Below are 18,687 nucleotides of genomic sequence, written 5' to 3' on the forward strand. Positions count from 1 at the left end.
TCCAGCCTTTTGTAGTTACTGGGTTATCATATAATCCCAATGTGAAGAAGTGCCTATGCATTTCTGAACACCAGGTCTGACATTGTTGATTCTCCTGCAGTTTCATTGAAGCATGCAAATGTAGTACTGAAGTATTCAGAAAAACTCAAAAGTTTGAAGAATATACCTGAATCACACTTCCAGACTTCAACATAACCAAGATCACTTTGCTGCCTTATCACTGAGAAACTACTGATATAATTATTTTTGTGTGCTTGTTACTTTTAAGAAGTATGCTGCTAAAACTCTCTGACTGATTCTCAAGTTTTCAGATTGAGGGTAGGTATATGTGAATTTTTTTTATGTGTAAGCAGAACTCTATATAAGAAAAATTTTTCCAAGTGGCACAGAATTATTGCCTGATCACTTGAGTAAATACAGTTCATACAAACTGGTATTTAAATGACATGAAAGCATCCAAAACATCAGTAAGACAATTACAACATCACTGTTATGTTTGATCTACAAGGAGCATAACATGAAAGACACAATTATTCAATCCATCAAGAAGTCAAGAGAAGAATTCCAGGAACAAGCAGAAAAATGATACAACTTTCAATTTATCTCACAAAAGCTGATGGGTAAAATGTAACACTGTCTACTTTAGAATTTATCAATTATGCATATTCAAAATCATACCTTTTGGATTTGGTGCTTGTTCTTGGTCTGTACTCATGAGATTCATCTTCTATGCCATTCTGCCTTTTATACCAATCAAACAAAGTGCGCAGGATAGAGGGTAGACAATATTCTGAAAGTGAGCTCATTGAGCTTATAACCTATTGGGAAAATACCACAAATCAACAAATGAAATGCTGTCCAAGTTTTCTCTCCTCCTTAAAAAAAGTATTAATTCAATGGTTCTCTCTTGTTCTCATCCATTTTTTGAGAACTATGGTACAAGCAGTGACTTGATATTCTGCATTTCCTGTCTTTAAAAGATGTGTGGACATGGCACTTAGGAACATGGTTTAGGGTTTAGAATTGGTTGAACTTGATGATCTCAAAAGCATTTTCCAACCTAAATGAATCTATGATTCTATAAAACATAAACAGAAATGCAACACTGGAGTGTATGTTGATAGAGTCTTTATATTGATGATATTAAAATTCATTAAAATCGTGTATAACATCTTTCAATATACCAGAAAATCATCTAGTTCTTCAAGCAGGTAATTTTGATTTGTTACACAACATGGATTTGAGTTCAAACAGATTGTGAGGAAAGAAAAAGTAATGGATCAAAGGTATTGTCTTTAGGGGTTATATCTAACTGCTGAATGCCCCCCCTGAAACTCAGAATATATTTAGAAACATCACAAGTTCTGCAATAATTTTAATCAACTGAACATGCAGATGCATACATCTTACTCTTAGGCTCACACACCTGAAAACTTAGAAAAAAACCTGAAAACTTCTCTTTTATATACATGAAAATATTTAGTTTCTTGTGTCTTTGTGGACACAAATAAGCAAAACATAGTTTAGAATTATTCCTTAGAGGTTGCTGATTAAACAGCTCTAGTATTATACTGGATAAGAAGATTACTGCTCACTCAGTATTAACTGTGTCACCAATTACAGAAATGCTACTGAGCACGTTGGACTGAACTGTGACTTAAGCATCCTATTACAGGAAACCATAAAGCTACAAAACGTGAAAAGATCAAAAAGTAGGGTGAAAAATGCCCCCAATTATTATACAAGAGGATAATGCATGTATTGCAACTGAATTTTCACAGCTACAGCATTTATAGACATTCTAAGAAAATTTTAAAAACCTATTTAAAATAGGGAAGAAATTAGTAATCTGGAGATTTCTGACAGATCATGCAGGGCTTGATCCTGCAAAGTGCTGAGTATCAGGAGTGAAGAGCTGAAGTGTGCACTACATGCCAAGTACATTGATCATGTAATTAACTGTCAGGTTTATCTACCTGCTTAAACTTAAACCAGCACATTTCAATGCTTATGGAAAAACAATCGAGTTTAATATCTCATGTAACACCAAATTTGTGTGAATGCTGTGACTAAGATGAGCAAAATTGGCAGCCCAAGCATTTAAAAATATCACTATAGCCTTAATAGAGAACTTTTGTGGATGACACTTAGTCTAGATGAGTAACTCTGAATCTCTTTTGTAGTTACTCAACCTCAGGATTTAACTAATTCACAGTGATGTTGTGGACTAAAGTTAATGAGAGACTTTGTGTCTCATTGATGAGGTATTATTATTCAGGTATTATAGCCTAAAATTAAACATGCAGCATTAGAAAGATAAAACAACTGCTCCTGCTAAATTAAAAGTTTCCATAAAAGTAATATTTTTGGAAGACTTTCAATCTAGTCTTTGCAATAGATTTTATTATATGAAATATGAAACAAGTTGCTGTGGAAGATATCATGAAGCAACTTCCTTCAGCCGTGACAGGAGGTCTTTCATAAGGAATTACTTTAGGACTTCAGGCTCAATTAAGCAAAGCCTTTCAAAGACTTCAGATAAATACTCAGGAAAAAATCAATCACCTGGTGTCAGGGCAAACTATATACTAACAACTCATTTCCCCTACTGTTTTAAAAAAAAATTTTATGAAGTTAGCACAACACTGCTTATTAATGATTAAATACAATGAAAATGGGTTTTCTAGGGAAGACCAGAAAAGAGTCATAAAATCATAACATCACAGAATGGTTTGGGTTTGAAGGGACCTTAAAGGTTCCAACCTCCCTAAGACTGGCAGAGAGACCTTCTACTAGACCAGGCTCATCAAAGCCTCAACCAACCTGGCTTTGAACACTTCTAGGGATGGGGCACCCACAGCTTCTCTGGGCAATCTGCTCCAGCCTCACAGTAAAAATATTTTCCTTCTAGTTAGTAAAAATTGACCCTCTTTAATTTTAAACCCTTAGCCTTTGTTCTATGTCCACGAGCCCTGCTAAAAAGTCTGTCCTCAAATAGACTGAAATATCTTTTCAGAAATTGCAGTATCTAACTATAAATGAAAAGTTGTTTCAATCAGGTCTTCCTGCATGTTCACTGACATAGCAGCTGTTCTCTAAATTCCACTTATTCAACTTCACCAGAAAAAGTCAAAGTGATTCCTGTTAAATCTTCCCATGCCATACTTTCTCTGCTGACTTTACAGTGTCTCTCTCCATTTGGGATAAAAGGTCAATAAAGCTTTTTACTTTTCCTTTTTTTTTTTTTTAATCTTTCTGTCATTGCACTTTTGAGACAGGAAGGAAGGGTGGACTGGGAAAAGACCTGGCTCTCAGGGAACAGGAAGGGAGGGAAGTCTAGCCAGCATGCCGGTTACTCAACCCTTTCATTTACTGGAAGTAAACCCAGGAGTGAGATGAATTCTAGCTCTGTGCTGCTCCTGAAAGGGAGTGCACAGATGTACAAATATGTCCTTGTTGGACAAACGATCATATTCTTCCATCATAAATGAACTACCTACTGTATAGCTTAAGGATAAGAAAGTAGCACAAGTAAGGAGCTGTTTAAAACCTGCGTTCACACAGCATTAAATATACTTTATGTAAATGCTTAATATTTATTTTGGATTAAAATGCAAGAGTAAATTTAATGAAATTCTGTTCAGATAGCTCACTACAAATTATATACTTTCATAAAACTCTTGCTATATCGTCAAAATTCAAATATAAGAAATGTTTCCACTGACAGCAAATTGATATGATTACCTTATTTATTTCACTAATGAATTTATATGTGCTTTAGCACTAAATATATTCAAAACTGCACCCAATTTCCAACAGTACCATAAATTTTTTGGCCAGTCATCCTTTTTATATACCACATATGTAAATATGTATGTTGAGTGGGCATTTTATTGCCATTTTAATAAAGCAGAATTGCAGTACTTCATTTTTTAACTTGGTTTATTTCTTGTGACTCTATTTTTTGCACAGTGTCTGCATATTTTATCTTGAAATTGTTGTTGTGCAGATTCTAAATAATGGACAAGCACAAGTAAGGTTTTACACTTTCTATCAATGCTACTGAATGCATTTGTGATTGTGGAGATCTCCTTTCATTCACATCTTTGTTCTAAGTATTTTTTTTGGACCATACTGTGAAGTTAAATCTCCCTGGAAATGGTTAAAACTGATAACTATTCAAATGGAGCTCACTAGATTACATTAATGGCCTTGGCTTTGTGAGACAGAAAAAGAAAACAGGACTTTTTAGTACCACAATTTTGTGGATGGGTAATTTCAGCTAGCATACTTATACACTACCAATGTTTATAGCTATTTTACTGCCAGCATAACAGTTTACATGAAAGCCCATTTATTTTTAGTGGACAGCAAGTTCAGTTCTGCAGGTGTTCCTTTAATTTTGCCTTCAGATGTACTTCTTTATGCACTGCTTGAACCCAAGTCTCTGACCAGGAGACAAAGGTTATTTTATGACCCCATGACCACCATTTCTTACTCTTTCTCTAACCTATGCCTTTTTCTGGATGAATGACAATGTGTGAAACTCAAAGGGAAAACACAAAAGTGTCCAACTGCAGTGCTACTGCAATGACATTGATATCAGTATTCACTAGCTACATCTAAAAAACAGTATTGGATAATAATCATTATCAGCATATCATTAATCACATTTAGGCTGTTATGAAAAATGACATTTTATGATTAGTATGCTCCTTAGTACCTTATTTATTTATTACATTTTCCAGTTTTTTATGATTGCTATTACTCATTTTAGTTTCTTTTCTTTACCTTGGCTGATTTCTTTTTTCAATCTCCCTAAAGTATATAAAAGCTAAATGTTTTTGCTTTCCAATCTGTAGTCTCCAACCTAGTGCACTTGTAAGAAGAGAGCAGCAAAATAAAACTGCAACAAGAATAAGCTTTTGTGCAGGTTATGCTGAAACTTCTGCAACAGGCACCTCGGATAGATAGCTTCATATGAAAACTAAGCCTTCCTGTTAAATTTTCACTTCCACGGCCAAAACATTACATTCATTTGGTGTTTTTAGATGGAAAACAGTCTGCAGCTCAGTCCAAGATTACACAGTGCTCTTCTTCTGCCTCCAGTGTTGTCATTTCATGGAACATTTATACACCATGGTAAGAACAAACGATACATTAGTAGAGGCGGAGAAAAGAGTAATAAAAATGTTTCCTTAGGTGAGGATAACCCTCTTGGAGAATTATGGGTTTTTGCAAGCTTTTGATCTTTTCATGTACTGCAACTTTATGGTTTCCTGTAATAGGAAGTTTAAGTCATAGTTCACTAGTACAATGTTTAATAGCATTTCTGTAACTGGGGACACAGGGCATGCTAGTGCTGGAGCTGTAATGCTCTTTGCCAATAGGCAACTAGAATTGTCTAATCAAGGCCTTTCACAACATGATTTAAAATATACTATGAAAATATTTCAAAACCATATGAAAAAGCATACATAATTTCCTGTATATATTTTCTTTACAGACATGCACACCTAGAAAGGAAAACGCGGGCAGTGTAAAAGGAATGCAGTTTGGTAGGCCAAGGGTGAGACATTCAGCAAGTCAGGATAAGTATCATCACTTCATACATTGCTCAAGATCCTATTATTTGTTCGAGGAGGGTGATGCAACTGGCAGCCAGACATGCTGTCTGCCCAACAGGAGACACTCACTACACCTATGTGGAAAGAAATAGCCAGGTTTCCAGACACTGGATCCATCACCACCATCACAACCAATGCTCCTAAAATGGTGTTTAAGAACAAGCAGGAAAAAATGCTGGTTGTCAGGGAGCCAGAGATGGAACTATTCAGGGGTAGCAACGAATCTTTCACAGCCATTTCAAATGGTTTGGGGGCTTCAGTGTTAAACTTGATGCTCATTGCTTTGGTTAGTGCCCAAAGTGCCATTCTGCTCATTGTTAAGATGCTTTTTGGACTGGTTTTTTCCAACTCTGAAGCTGACTTGCAAAAAACAAGTTTTAAATCAGGTCATGCCTTATTTTTGTTGCTTTTTAATGTGCCATTAGAAGATTGAGCTCAGACGTTTCAAAGTAATTAGTGACCTACTCACTTCAGCATTACTTCTCAATTTCACTCAAATTGAATAATTTTGATTATGTGAAAAGAAAGAAAATTAGGTTCCTCTGACAGTCTGTCACTTATATGCCCTAAAACTGAAGGTAAAAATTATTAAGACACTCCTTGATGAAGTTTGTTCATGGAGATTGCCTCTCTTTCCCTGCCTTCATTTCTAAAATGTAGTAAAAATATTAGGAATGTCATGGCTGGCCTTTTTTTTGTTTTTGCTAGATGATTTATGGGTTTCAGAAATAAACACTAAAGCTTTCTGCATCCTAACTGGACAAGGGAAGTAAGGGATTACCAACCCTGGTCTTCCTTCATCCCATAGATCCCATCCTTAAATACTTAAGTTAGCTTCAAAAATAAAGCTTAAGTAGTTTCATTTAAAGCACATGCCTTCTTACTTGGGTTTTGGTACCATGTCATATCATGATCTTCAGAGCTTCCCAGGCAGACCACACCTTCATTTTATTATCCTTACTTTCATGACAACTTTATAATACTGACACATTATTATTTGAAAACAGCTTTATAATGCAATGTACTCACATAATCTAGTGACTGAAACATGCCAGGTAAAGAAAGACTTTTTGCTCTGTCTTCCTGTCTCTACCCTAGCTCAGTTCTATCAAATCTGTATTGTGCACTACAGAATTTTGAATGCAAACTATTTGAATACAATTAAAATCATTCTATGATTGCATGGATTTAGCTGAACTAAAATAATTCTGGTAAGCATGAACCATGTTCTTGAAAATGGGCTTGTAAGCCAAGCTCAGGGTCCCATCAGCTGAGCACAGGCCTGCATTAATCCCAGGAACACCAGAATATCTCAAAATGATAATGCTGTTTAGGTAGAAAACAATGTGAAAACTGAAAAGGGAAACATTGTCAGCAACCTGGCCTGAGGCTGACAAATTCTGAAAATTTCAGCTTAAATAGTTTGTTCTAAAAATTCCAAGCAATGGATAGCAAGGTTTTCTGACAAGACATTTAAGTCAGTCTCACCACTGTACTTTTCTATCAACTCTGCACATAGGTAGGACTTCAGATATATGGACAAAAAGACATATGAATGTCACATGTAACAAAATTTACCTTGGTGTTTGGTCTGCATCTGTTTCTTTTCCTGCCTGCCTTCAGAGTAAATTGCTACAGCAGTAAACACACAGTTGCTTCACTCTAGGAAGCTTTTACTGTTCTCTTTAAATGATCTTGACTTAATTACTCAATTTTCTGTCTACTTACCAATAACTAGAAGTATCAGTCTTCCAATTCTTCCTTTTAAAGGGCCAAAATTTGCTAAACCATAAATATTTAATCAAATCATGGCCACCCATTATGAGTTTAATGCACTGCAGGAACAGTATCACAAGGTTTGCATCTGGGTGGCTTAATTTGTTTTACTTTCCCATTTGAGTGTAACATTCTTCCCACAGGAAGGAAAATAGTATGTATATAAAGTTAAGGTCAGAATACCACAAAGAATTTAATGAGGCAGGTAGGGAGAACTCAGAAAGAACCTCCCTTAGCCTGCAGTGGCTGGTTTCCCTGCAGGGTCTCCATGGTCAGTGAGGCAGACAGAGACTCCTGAGGATGAAGCAGAAGTCTCACCTCCTCTGCTCACCTCCTGCCCTGAGCAGCCCTCCAAGCAGGCTCTCTCTCCCCAAAAAGCAGCTACAGAACAATCTAGAGACACTTTGTCAAGCTAAAATTACAAAGTGAACCTTCGTGAATGCCAGTGGAGTCACACAAGGCATCTTTACTTCTGGCAAAATGTCCCAGAAAATTCAATAAATGTTCAATATGGTACTTGCATCTCATGGCATTGGTCATAACTTCTATTTGAATTGTTGCTCTTGCTGCTGCTGCTTCTGCCCTGTCTTTCTGTCCTGTGTTTCTGGCCCTGCTGGCAGGACAGTGTTGTAGGCAGATGAGGAGTCAGCAACAATGGTGACAGCAATGGCACACCTAGAGTTTATCATTCCTCTTCATGAGGACTGAGATTTGCCAGTTTTGGAATCCTTTATGTAACTTGAACTCTTTAGAATCTACCTGCCTTTATTTCAAAACAGGTTATTCTAGATGTTGCTGACAAAAAGAAAGACTGATGACAAAAATAAATTTTATATAATCAATTAGAAGTGTGTATATCACTCTTGGTTTTATTTTTATACTTGTCCTATTTCCCTTACATAATAAATTAATCTAATGCCAGATATAAATTTCATTTTATTAATTAAAATTTTATTATTCTACTAAATGGAATCAGACCAATTATGTATATATTAATATACTTAATTTTAAACACAACAAGTTGGGTCAAACTATTAGAAGTGCAGCACACATGTAAGTCATGCTGAGTCACAGCTACAGAGGCAAACTAGACTGATGAGACTGATGGCAACAATCATGATTCTATAGGCCCTCATATTAACTACAAAAAAACCTAATAAAAGAAAGATTGGGGTCTACACACCTGTTTCAAAAACCACGTAATTTGAAAAGGTACAAATTTTGCTTTAAGATCCCCATCAGGGGAAAGAGACAAGAAACAGCACATGTGTCTAATACACTATAAAAAGTTACTATAACAAAATCTATAGCAGAAAAATATTGACCTTGGAAACAGAGGAAAGATTCTTCCAATTTATATCCAGGAATGGTTAGGCAACCACTTATCATTCTACCATAGTACATCAAGAAATAATACTTTGCAGTATGCAACAACAGTATAAAGACACTAGAATGCCTTCCAATGCACTCCTCTTTTAGCCTGAGGCATAGAAATAATGTAATTTCAAATGTCTTACTTGATCAAACTGGGGATCTTCTCCTCGTTGCAGAGATTTGGTCAGTGGCTTCTCCTGAAAGAAAATATATTAAATATGTATTACTTAAGATTAATACTATGATATTCTATTATTATTTTTCTATTAAATATTTTACTCACATAATGTTCCTCCTGATCTGATCCTGGACATACCAGATAATTGCTGCAAAGGAGGCTTCTGCATATGTATAAGGTAATATTGAGAGTGTTTTGAGTGATTTTGGTGTCTTTTCATGAAAGAGAAGGATTGGCCATTCATTACGTCTGAGTTGGTGCTCACACCAGTGATAAATTGTTTCAACATCTTAAAAAGTACCTAGTGTTTTCTCTAATACATAACCAAGGGGCTCTATTTAGGAGAAAAGAAGACTCAGGGGTGTCTTTATCACTCTCTACAACTCCCTGAAAGGTGGCTGTAGTCAGCTGAGGGTTGGTCTCTTTTCCAGGCAGCAGCTGACAGAACCATAGGACACAGTCTCAAGCTGCGCCAAGGGAGATATAGGTTGGATGTTAGGAAAGAGTTTTTTACAGCAAGTGTGATAAAGTACTGGAGTGGTCTGCCCAGGGAGATGGTGGAGTCACCACCCCTGCATGTATTTAAAAAAAGACTGGATATGGCACTTGGTGCCATGGTTTAGTTAAGGTGTTAGGACATGGGTTGGACTCGATGATCTTGGAGGTCTCTTCCAACCTAGTTACACTGTGACTCTTACACGATGTACCTTCCTGTTATAAAACCACCAGTCTATACAAACATGTCTATAGATACAACACATTCATGCAGGGCATACTGAAAGAAAGGTAGTCTTAGAAGAATCAACTACCATAAATGTCATCTTTTTAAGGAAGAGAATTGTGGGGAAAACTATTACTAAAAAAAATAAAAAACGGTATTTTCAGAATGGAAGCAAATTTTCTAGTCATATTCTCACAGTAACTGGTAAGGAGAACTGTCCAACCCAGAAACTACATATGAATGTCCATTCACCTGCATGGCTTCTTTGCCAAGAAGACATGGAGAAGTACACAGGTCAATATTCTAGATGCATGCAGCAGTATCCAAAACATCAATCTCCCACACCACAATGAAAATAAACAACACATGAGGGCAGATGACAGTCTGAAAAACACGCCACTTGTCATCATCACAATTCTGCTGTGAATTACACTACTGTTTCTGGTGTCTGCAATGTGCCAGTGCTTTATTCTTCTATAAATCATGACTCTTTCTTCTCCTACAGCTGCAAGACTGGGGCTCTCCCACAGGTCAGAATGAGATTTTGTGTTCAGCTTTCAACAAACTATTACACTCATCAGCATCTGGTAATGTCGTAGGCAAAATACCATCCCTGCCAGGGGATATTAGATATAAAATAAAGAAAACTGTACAGCTAATGAGATAAGGAAATGGAGACACTTGAGCTAGAGCAAAGATTTCTATTATTTCATATTTTTTTCAGAAACAAATGTTGCCCAGTATAATATGCTGACTGATTTTGAAATTAATTATGCTGATCCACTTGTAATGCCAGCTGGCAAGGAGGCCAACTGTGGGGTGACTGCAGTATCCCCTGACTACCTACCAAATACAAAAATCAACAAAATGTTTTGTACTGAGTCACTGATTCACCCAGAACAGCCATCAATATTTTTCATTGTTTTCTCCAATATCTGAAGTGACTCCTCCAGGTTACATTACGGGCACAACAGCTATTAATTACAACTTTATGACAGATTATTGGTGATGAACATTTGCAGTAAAAAACCTTGTAACCCTGAGAAAAACAAGGACACTGCCCCACCCACAGTCCTCCTCCTCCTCAATCAGTAAGTCGATGCTACCCTGTCTAGTTGTGTCTCACAGGAGGACAACACTTCTTTTGTCTATTGCTGCTCACTGAAAAAGACAGCAGATAAACTTTCAAAAGTAGTGTTCAACTTTTTTAAAAGGAAAAGGATTCTTAAGTTTTCATGGGTCCTGGACAAATCAGCATACTAAGAATTACTGCAGAATAGGAAAAAAAAAATCAACACCCCCTTTTTTCTTTTTAATTAAGAAATTTCTGATTCTGGTACAGAAGACTTGTGTTACCACAGAGAAACTTCTTAAGGTCTGTTTCAACAAAAAGGGTTATTCAGCATGCAGAAGCTTTGTGTTTCTATGGCCAACACTGCAGTATTTGGCTTTCACAGAGCAGAGTTTCAGGCATAAATGAGGTATGGGATTCCTCATCACATGCTGTCTCTAGGCGGGGATACAATTAAAGAAGACAAACCATGCTCTGGGAACCTGAGTCAGGAATTGCAATCCTGAGAAAGTCCTTGTCACCTGTAACCTACCTGGAGAAGCACATACACCTCTCAGATAGTTTAGTTTCTGATGATGACACTCCCCAGGGGATGCACCCCTGAGTTAAAGAAGATGCCCCCATTTGCCAATGCAGTACAAGTCATCACTCCTGCAGTGCTATACCAGGTTTTCCCCAGCCGTGGTGGAAGAAGAAACCATGGACCTAAAGAAACCATTCACAGCCCATGCAGCAGCCTTGGGGGCAGCAGAAGGCAGCTGGGATGGAGAATTGCCAAAAGCCAGGAAGACTTCTGCTACCATAACTTCTCAATGTCTCCAGTTTAGGGCTCCAGCTCAGCCTTTTTCTTCCCTTCATCCCATCCTGCACCTACTGCTGTTCCTGCTGTTCCCTGCCCCTCACACCCTTGCCAGGCAGCAGCTGCTGCTGCAGCTGTCTCTGCCTCTTAGTCATGCCCCTGTTTGGGTTGCTGCTGCTGCTTCTGCTTCTGCCTTGAATCCTTCCAAGGACAGTGCTGCCACCAGCACTGCCTGCAGCCACTGCAGGACCCAACTAAGCCCATGGAGACAAGAGTCTTTGCACACACCCTTCCAGTTCTGGGAGTGGGGTACCCACACTAGAGCCACCCACCGTATCCCTGCAGTGAATGGCAACAGCCATAAAAGATTGTATTGGGATCTGGAGGTTTGAGAGAACTCAGTGTAGAAGTTATTACTACTTATTGCTAATGCTGAGTGATGAATAGATAAAGAACAGAATAAAGATGAAGGGACAGATAGAAATGTGGGGTTTTGTTGTCTAAGCACTCCTAAAATATAAAAGCATGAATACAGTAATGGTAAGAATAACAGCTGACCGTGTCAGGGAGACATTACTGAGTAAATTCAAAGGCAACTCAATTATATGCAGATACTCAAGTGTACTTTGAAAACAGCAATTTTTCTTTATGTAATGAATAATTTATTTTCATCAACTGTAAACAACTTGCCTGTTCTATTTGCTTAGTTCTAATATTCTTACAAATATTACAATTTCATTTTATGCAGTATTTTCAACACTGTTGCTATGGCAGATACTGTATAAAATATATTTATACCCATGGTAGGTGTCTTTACTGCATACCACAGGTTCAGGACTTGCAAAGAAAAGTTAAAATGGGTAATAATACAAAACTGTCTCAGGGCTATAGATTCATAGTAGTCTATTTACCCTGGAGATACACTTAATTAGTTCTCAAAAAATCCTAAAACTGTTTTCTAGCCTCATGGTACAATTTTACTTCAATTTATTTTCTTGCCCACACAACTCAAGAATGGCAAAGAGGCCTTTTAATATAATAAGTTGACTTGAGTCTCTGTCAATATACTACATTTTACAGAAATGTCATCCAAGTCTGAGATGAATAGTTCTGCTGAATTTGGAGCCAAAGCCTACAACAAAATATGAATAAAGTAAGTTTTGATTAATATGGAAAGGCCTGTAGCTTACTGAACCATCAAAAACATCAGAAAATTTCAGAAGAATGGATTCTCAATAGCAACATTTCCATTTTTAATCACTAAACTAAACATCCTTATTTCTTGTTTGAAGTGCTGCCTTCAATTGCGTACTCTGTATTTGTTCACACTGGGAACTCCCATGATATAAACAAGTTAAAGATAAGTAAAAAAGGCAATTTAATATTTGAAACTATTGTTTTTCAATAAAACCAGCCAAATGTTTTGGGTCACCAATGCCTACAAAACAAAATACTCAACTAAAACTCAACTTCCTTCCGCTCTCTCACTACTCTTGGGAAAACATAAATAGAATAAATAAAACAGAATATGTTAACTATGCAATGGAAAATGCATATTTTATCATATTTGCATGCATCAACTATTTATAAATTACCTAAAAACCAACATATCATTCAAACCCTCTATTCACACAGGCACACTAAAACATTTATCCAAAGACTGTCAGTGACTTTTAATGGTTAATATATATAGGCTTTTTCAGGGCTGCTACACAAATATAATTGGGTAAATTTACACAGGAATAGCCACCTGTCACAGAACTGAGCATTCAGGGAAACACAAAAACAAAAGGATGTTGTAGTGCCTATCAAGCTTCACTATGTCAGCATGTTATAATGATACATAATGCCCCTTAAAGCTATTTCTAATCTCAGCAACCATTAGGCCTGCTTTTCCTACTAAACTGATGTGACAGGCTACTGCATTACTGACTGAGATAAAGCCCATTTTTAATTTTTTTTTTCCTAAAAGCATGGTGAAAGGATATTTTTACACAATTTTTAACTTTTGCACCTCACACTAAAAAGCAGCATGACATACTCTACTGAGTGTTCTGCTCTGCTAGGGTGGAAGACTCACCAAACAGAAAGAAGAATGGACCTTTTTCAAGTAGAATGGAATAGACATGGAACACATTCAACTACTACAGCTACAATCTATGTAAAATGCATGTAATCTTAAAAGCCCAAAAAACCCCAAGCATAATTCTTTCTTCTCATGACGAATCACCCCATCAACTCCCTCTCCCCCAAATGAACATCTCTGTCTTTTCAGCAGGAAAGAGAATTGGTGTTTGTAGGAAAAGGTCTGCATGCCAGTTATTATTTTGGCTTTGATTATTTTTTACATACAAAAACCAGGAAAATGCATCACTCTCAATCCTGTGCTCATGTGATGGGTAACCCACGTCCTCCACTCCAGCTGTGTGCTCCTGTCTCCTCCATCCCAGAATGGATCTGTGCTGATCCTGCATTGAGCAGGTTCATGAAGCTACACTTCCATTTGGTCTTTTCAAAACTGGATGTGGAACAGTCTGTGGTCACACAAAAAAAAAAGCTCTTGTATGGAAAATAGTCCTGAACTTCTCAGGAAGTGGTTTTTTGTTGCTTATATACCTTCTTACTATTTGGGAATCCCCACCACCACCACACCAAGGAGTCTAATTAATTTATACATAAGCAATTAAGAGAACTGAGATTTTTGACTGAAAAGGATAGTCTGTTTACTCTGATAGTCCCCGTCTCCCACCTGCATGTTCTATGAAACAGGCAAATTAGTGTCCTGTTTTCATTAACCATTCTTTGCAAGTCAGCAGGTCCTCATGCATAAACACATAAATTGCTTGTTCAGTGGATGACAACAGAATCTTTGACTTCTCTTAGCATCAATTAGATGCTAGACACTTCTTTAAAGAAACTGTGTCAGTGACCACGGCACACAGAGAGTAAAATAAAGAACATTTCCCTCATTAACCTTTGAAATTCTAAGCATACAGGAACTGGAAATTCTAAAGGCAAACATAACAAAAAAGATATGATAATGCAGCTTCAAGGAAACCACAACTTTGCATAAAACAAAATTACAGATACACAAAATGTTAACAAGAACTGTGGTGGACTTCATTTAACTGTTGAAAATTGAGTAAAAAAGCAATGCTAATTATGCAAGGTACTACATATGGTGGAAATAAGCATATTTCAAGTGGCTATGAAATATATGTAAAAATATGCTACATCTCTGAAAAAAAATTATTTAACAAGCTCAAGTAAAAAACCTACTTGTCATTACAGTTAATGCACAAAAATAATGAAAGGTGCATGTTCAAAAGACAAGCTCAGTATTACTGAATCTATTCTTTCTTCATGTAATTGCTTTAGGGTTTTTTTTATAACAGCTCTTCTGTTTTGTTCATGTGGAAAAGGATGTGCATGTACTGCTGAAAATTAAAAAAAACCAGGAAAACATCAGTTCAGCTTCAAATACACATTTTCACTCCCTGGCTTTGACTCTGGCACCTTCATCATGCACTGCTCTGATTTGATAATTCACTGTGCCATCACATCAGGTATTGCAGGCTAATTTTTGTCTGATTACCACATTCATTACCATGTCACCCCAGGACATGTACAAAAGGCACCTTTAACCTAGGCTGTCTACCAAGAAAACCAAAATGTGGACACATAAATATCATGTGAATGTTCAGTCTGAAGTAACTAGTATGTCAGAAAAAAATGGCCAAACAGGTCAAAAAAACCCACCAAATTGATTTGCAGAAGTAATACTCCATGGAAGTAAATTTCAAGCATCCTGAAGAAAGAAGCAAACCCACTGAACCAGATATTGCTGCTGGATGCACAGTACAAAATTTAGCACTGCTACATTCCCAAGATAGCACAGAATGTTAAAAAAACCCCAACAAACCAACTCCCAACAATTAAAACCAAATTTCTTTCACTAGACTTTAGGCAATCAACTCAAGAACTCTACCATTCTTACCTGAACAGTACAAAATTTCCCAGATATTCCCTCAACTCAGTGTAGACAATAAACAGTTGCAAACTTTAAACCAAGGTTAAATGCTGCTATAGATATACAGGTAAAAGCAAAAAACCTCCAAGAAAATGAAACAAAACAAGACCAAACCAAGCAAAGAAAGGAAAAAAAACCACAAACCCCAAACCCAAAAAACACAACAAAAAATAAAACAAAACAAAATATCCCAAAAAAACAATCCAAACAAAAAAGACCCAAATGAATCAAAACAACAAATCTACTACTCTCAGCATTTCTATTTTCCATTGCAAAATAAGATGCTTTATTATAAGCAAGAGGTAAAACGTTTATTTTACTACCATATTTAAAGCCTTATAAAGCTGAGAACTACTAGTAGACCAGTTCTGAAAGAAACATTTTAAAGAATGCTTTTGTGAAACCTGAAAGAAATATTTCAAATACCTGCTTTTGTTAAACCGCTAAGAAAAGAGTACCAAGAAAAACTTTACTGAGATTTTGAGGTACCCTCTAGCACAAGTGAGAAAGGAAATTTTCTTGGCTGTTTTCAGAGCTTGTTTTAACAGGAATGCCTTTTCAAAATTGTAACTTAATGAACACATCAAAATCATCTCTCTATTAGGATCCTCCTGGTTAATATTATAATACTGTCCCTTCATTTCCCCTGATTTTATTTATTCTAACACTACAGTGTACAGAAAAAGAGGTAGATTTTACAACCTGTAATTAAAAGACCATCTGTAGACAAAGTGTGGGAACTTAATGTTGACATCATAATTCCCTCAGAGCCTTGTGCTGGAAGATTGTGTGATTCTAACCTAGAAAAATCCAATAGAAGAATAGAAAATTTTGTTGATTGGGATCTAATTTGCTAGGGCAGGAATGTATAGGGCCATAGTCAAGAATGGTGCCACAGGATGAAGTATGAGAGTCCAAGATCTTTAATTTATGAGCCTTCGGACTGAAATAAGCATGATGTTCTAAAAAAATTTTTGATACAGTGATTTACATATAACAATAAGAACAACAGATGATGGAGATTGAAACTTCCAAGTCTATATTAAGACCTTTGCATGAAACTGCTATTCAAGGTATTGTTCCAACTGTTTATTAAGGTTTTTTAAGGTTTTTGAGCTATGTGACCTGTCTCAGCAAGGCCCACGGGGAGGGGGCAGGAGACTAGCCCTGTTGTGGCAGGGACTGATGGCTCCAAAATCTGGGAATGGGTCCTGAACTCTGGGCAGGTGTGGGAGAGACTCAGAGGAGGCCATTAAGGCTTATTAGTGCCCTTAGGGCCCTGACCACTGGTTACCCACTCAGAATAATGTGACCTAATTTAATAAAGCCTATAGGAAGCCCTTATCAGTTGAATAAATTTAGGGTTGTAATTGCAGGGCTGCTCTAAGCACAGCAGAGGTCTCTGCGAACAGGAACCACATTCTCTCAAGGCAGCAGGGGTAATAAATGACAGCAAATGACCCTGGCCATGGTCTGCTGTCTGATGTCCACCACTGCTTTAATATCAGGTAGATACTTATTGTCACCAACTGTGCACCTGTTTTCACAAAACAGAAAACAGATGAGGAAAGTGTATTTTTAAAGTGAACTACTGCCAGTAGTTTTCCTTAAAATTCTGTTACTTGGAGCTTTCTTGGCTATATGTTTATTTCAAAGGCTGTAAATATGCCATATGAAAGATGTCCCCAGGTGATTTGATCTGAACCCTTTTCCTCCTGGTACTGACTTGACAGACTTTCAAGGAGGATGCCAGGTGCCCTTGCAGAGCTGATGGAAACCTTCACTGTTCTTTTGCTACAAGTATGTTGGCCCTAAAAGCCATAACTGCCACACCTACTTCATTCCCAGCCAGTGAAGCAAGACCTTATTGGGTGGATCTCCAATTTGGGAAAGTAGTTTTGTGAAGTATTTCAAGTTTTCTCATATTTGTCATGCCAGCAGATAGGCAGGGTCAAATATGGTATAATTCAAACTGTCTGATGTATAAATGGTGCTCTGCCAGATTCAGTCCCAGAAAAGAGCACATCAATTAAGCAGCACCCCATTGACTTCAAATGTGACTCAGAAAGCATGCAAAGACTGGAGCTGTTGTGAAGCTATGGAAAGATAACCTCTTTACTGAATTGCCACTTATCTGGCAATAATGCTACCAAAGTGTGTGCTTGATTTTCTTCTGTCCTTCATGATGACAGACCAATGATAAGATTGGCCTGAAATTACTGTAGTAGGACTTTGATTTTCTGGAGAGTGGTAAGAGCACCCAGATATAGGGATATATTTCCCTGAAACTTAAACGACACAAAAATGTGATTAAGGGCATGTGGTAGGTTCTGTGCTTTCCTTCTGCTGGAGAAAAGAACACACTGATCTGGCCCAGCTTGGGCTTCATTATCACCAGTGGACTGGACTATATTTGGAAAGCCAGTGAACTCCCAAGGAAGGCTGATTAGTGAAGGAGGGAAGAGAGATGACTGAACCATTGTTCTGCTTAATTGATTTCTTGAAATAGATGAGTTAGCTGCTGGAAAGTCTGAGTAAAAGGAAACAACTGAGGAGACAGTCCACACTGAAATTAAACTCAGCATCATAGAGTCATGGAATGGTTTGGGTTGGAAGGACCTTAAAGACCATTAAACTCCAACCTCCTGGCATAGGCAGGGACACCTTTCCATAGATTTCTCCCTTCTGGTCTTGAATACTTCCAGGGGTACAGCACTTACACCCCCTCTGGGCAATGAGAAGTCCTTAGATGGGGCTAAATGTTGAATAAAACACTGAGACCAGCTACTAGTCTAAAATGTTGACCCAGAGTCCAGGCAATGATTTTCAGGAAAGGAACTCTGCTGAGTGACACTTTCTCAGAGGACTAGGAGACAGACCCTCTCCTGAGGTGAATGTTCTTAGTGCTCCAGACTGTCCTATGACTGACAGACATAGGTTTGCACATTCAATTGACGCATCCACTGTCACAGATGTGGAGGTAGAATTTCACAAAGCAGCATCTTCAGAAACAATTATTGAAAGAAAAATTAATTAAAATTATTCTTAATTACCTACACATTATTGTTGCAACTAGGTCTAAAAGAGCTACTATAATAATATTTATTTCT

The 18,687-nt window shown here is 37.3% G+C and overlaps 1 protein-coding gene across 7 annotated transcripts in view; it reads right to left on the reverse strand.

Moving 5' to 3' along the window:
• The window catches only part of FRY (FRY microtubule binding protein), a 216,267-nt gene that overhangs the window by 103,550 nt on the left and 94,030 nt on the right, over positions 1 to 18,687 (reverse strand). For all 7 annotated transcript variants that reach the window (XM_079298273.1, XM_079298274.1, XM_079298275.1 and 4 more), the window contains 2 exons: positions 8,921 to 8,974; positions 679 to 818 (listed from right to left, as the gene is read on the reverse strand). In XM_079298273.1, coding sequence (XP_079154399.1) covers positions 679 to 818; positions 8,921 to 8,974 — 194 coding nt within the window. The remainder of the gene's footprint in view (positions 1 to 678; positions 819 to 8,920; positions 8,975 to 18,687) is intronic.

The sequence above is a fragment of the Erithacus rubecula genome, assembly GCF_903797595.1.
Source record: "Erithacus rubecula genome assembly, chromosome: 1".
NCBI classification, from domain to species: domain Eukaryota; kingdom Metazoa; phylum Chordata; class Aves; order Passeriformes; family Muscicapidae; genus Erithacus; species Erithacus rubecula.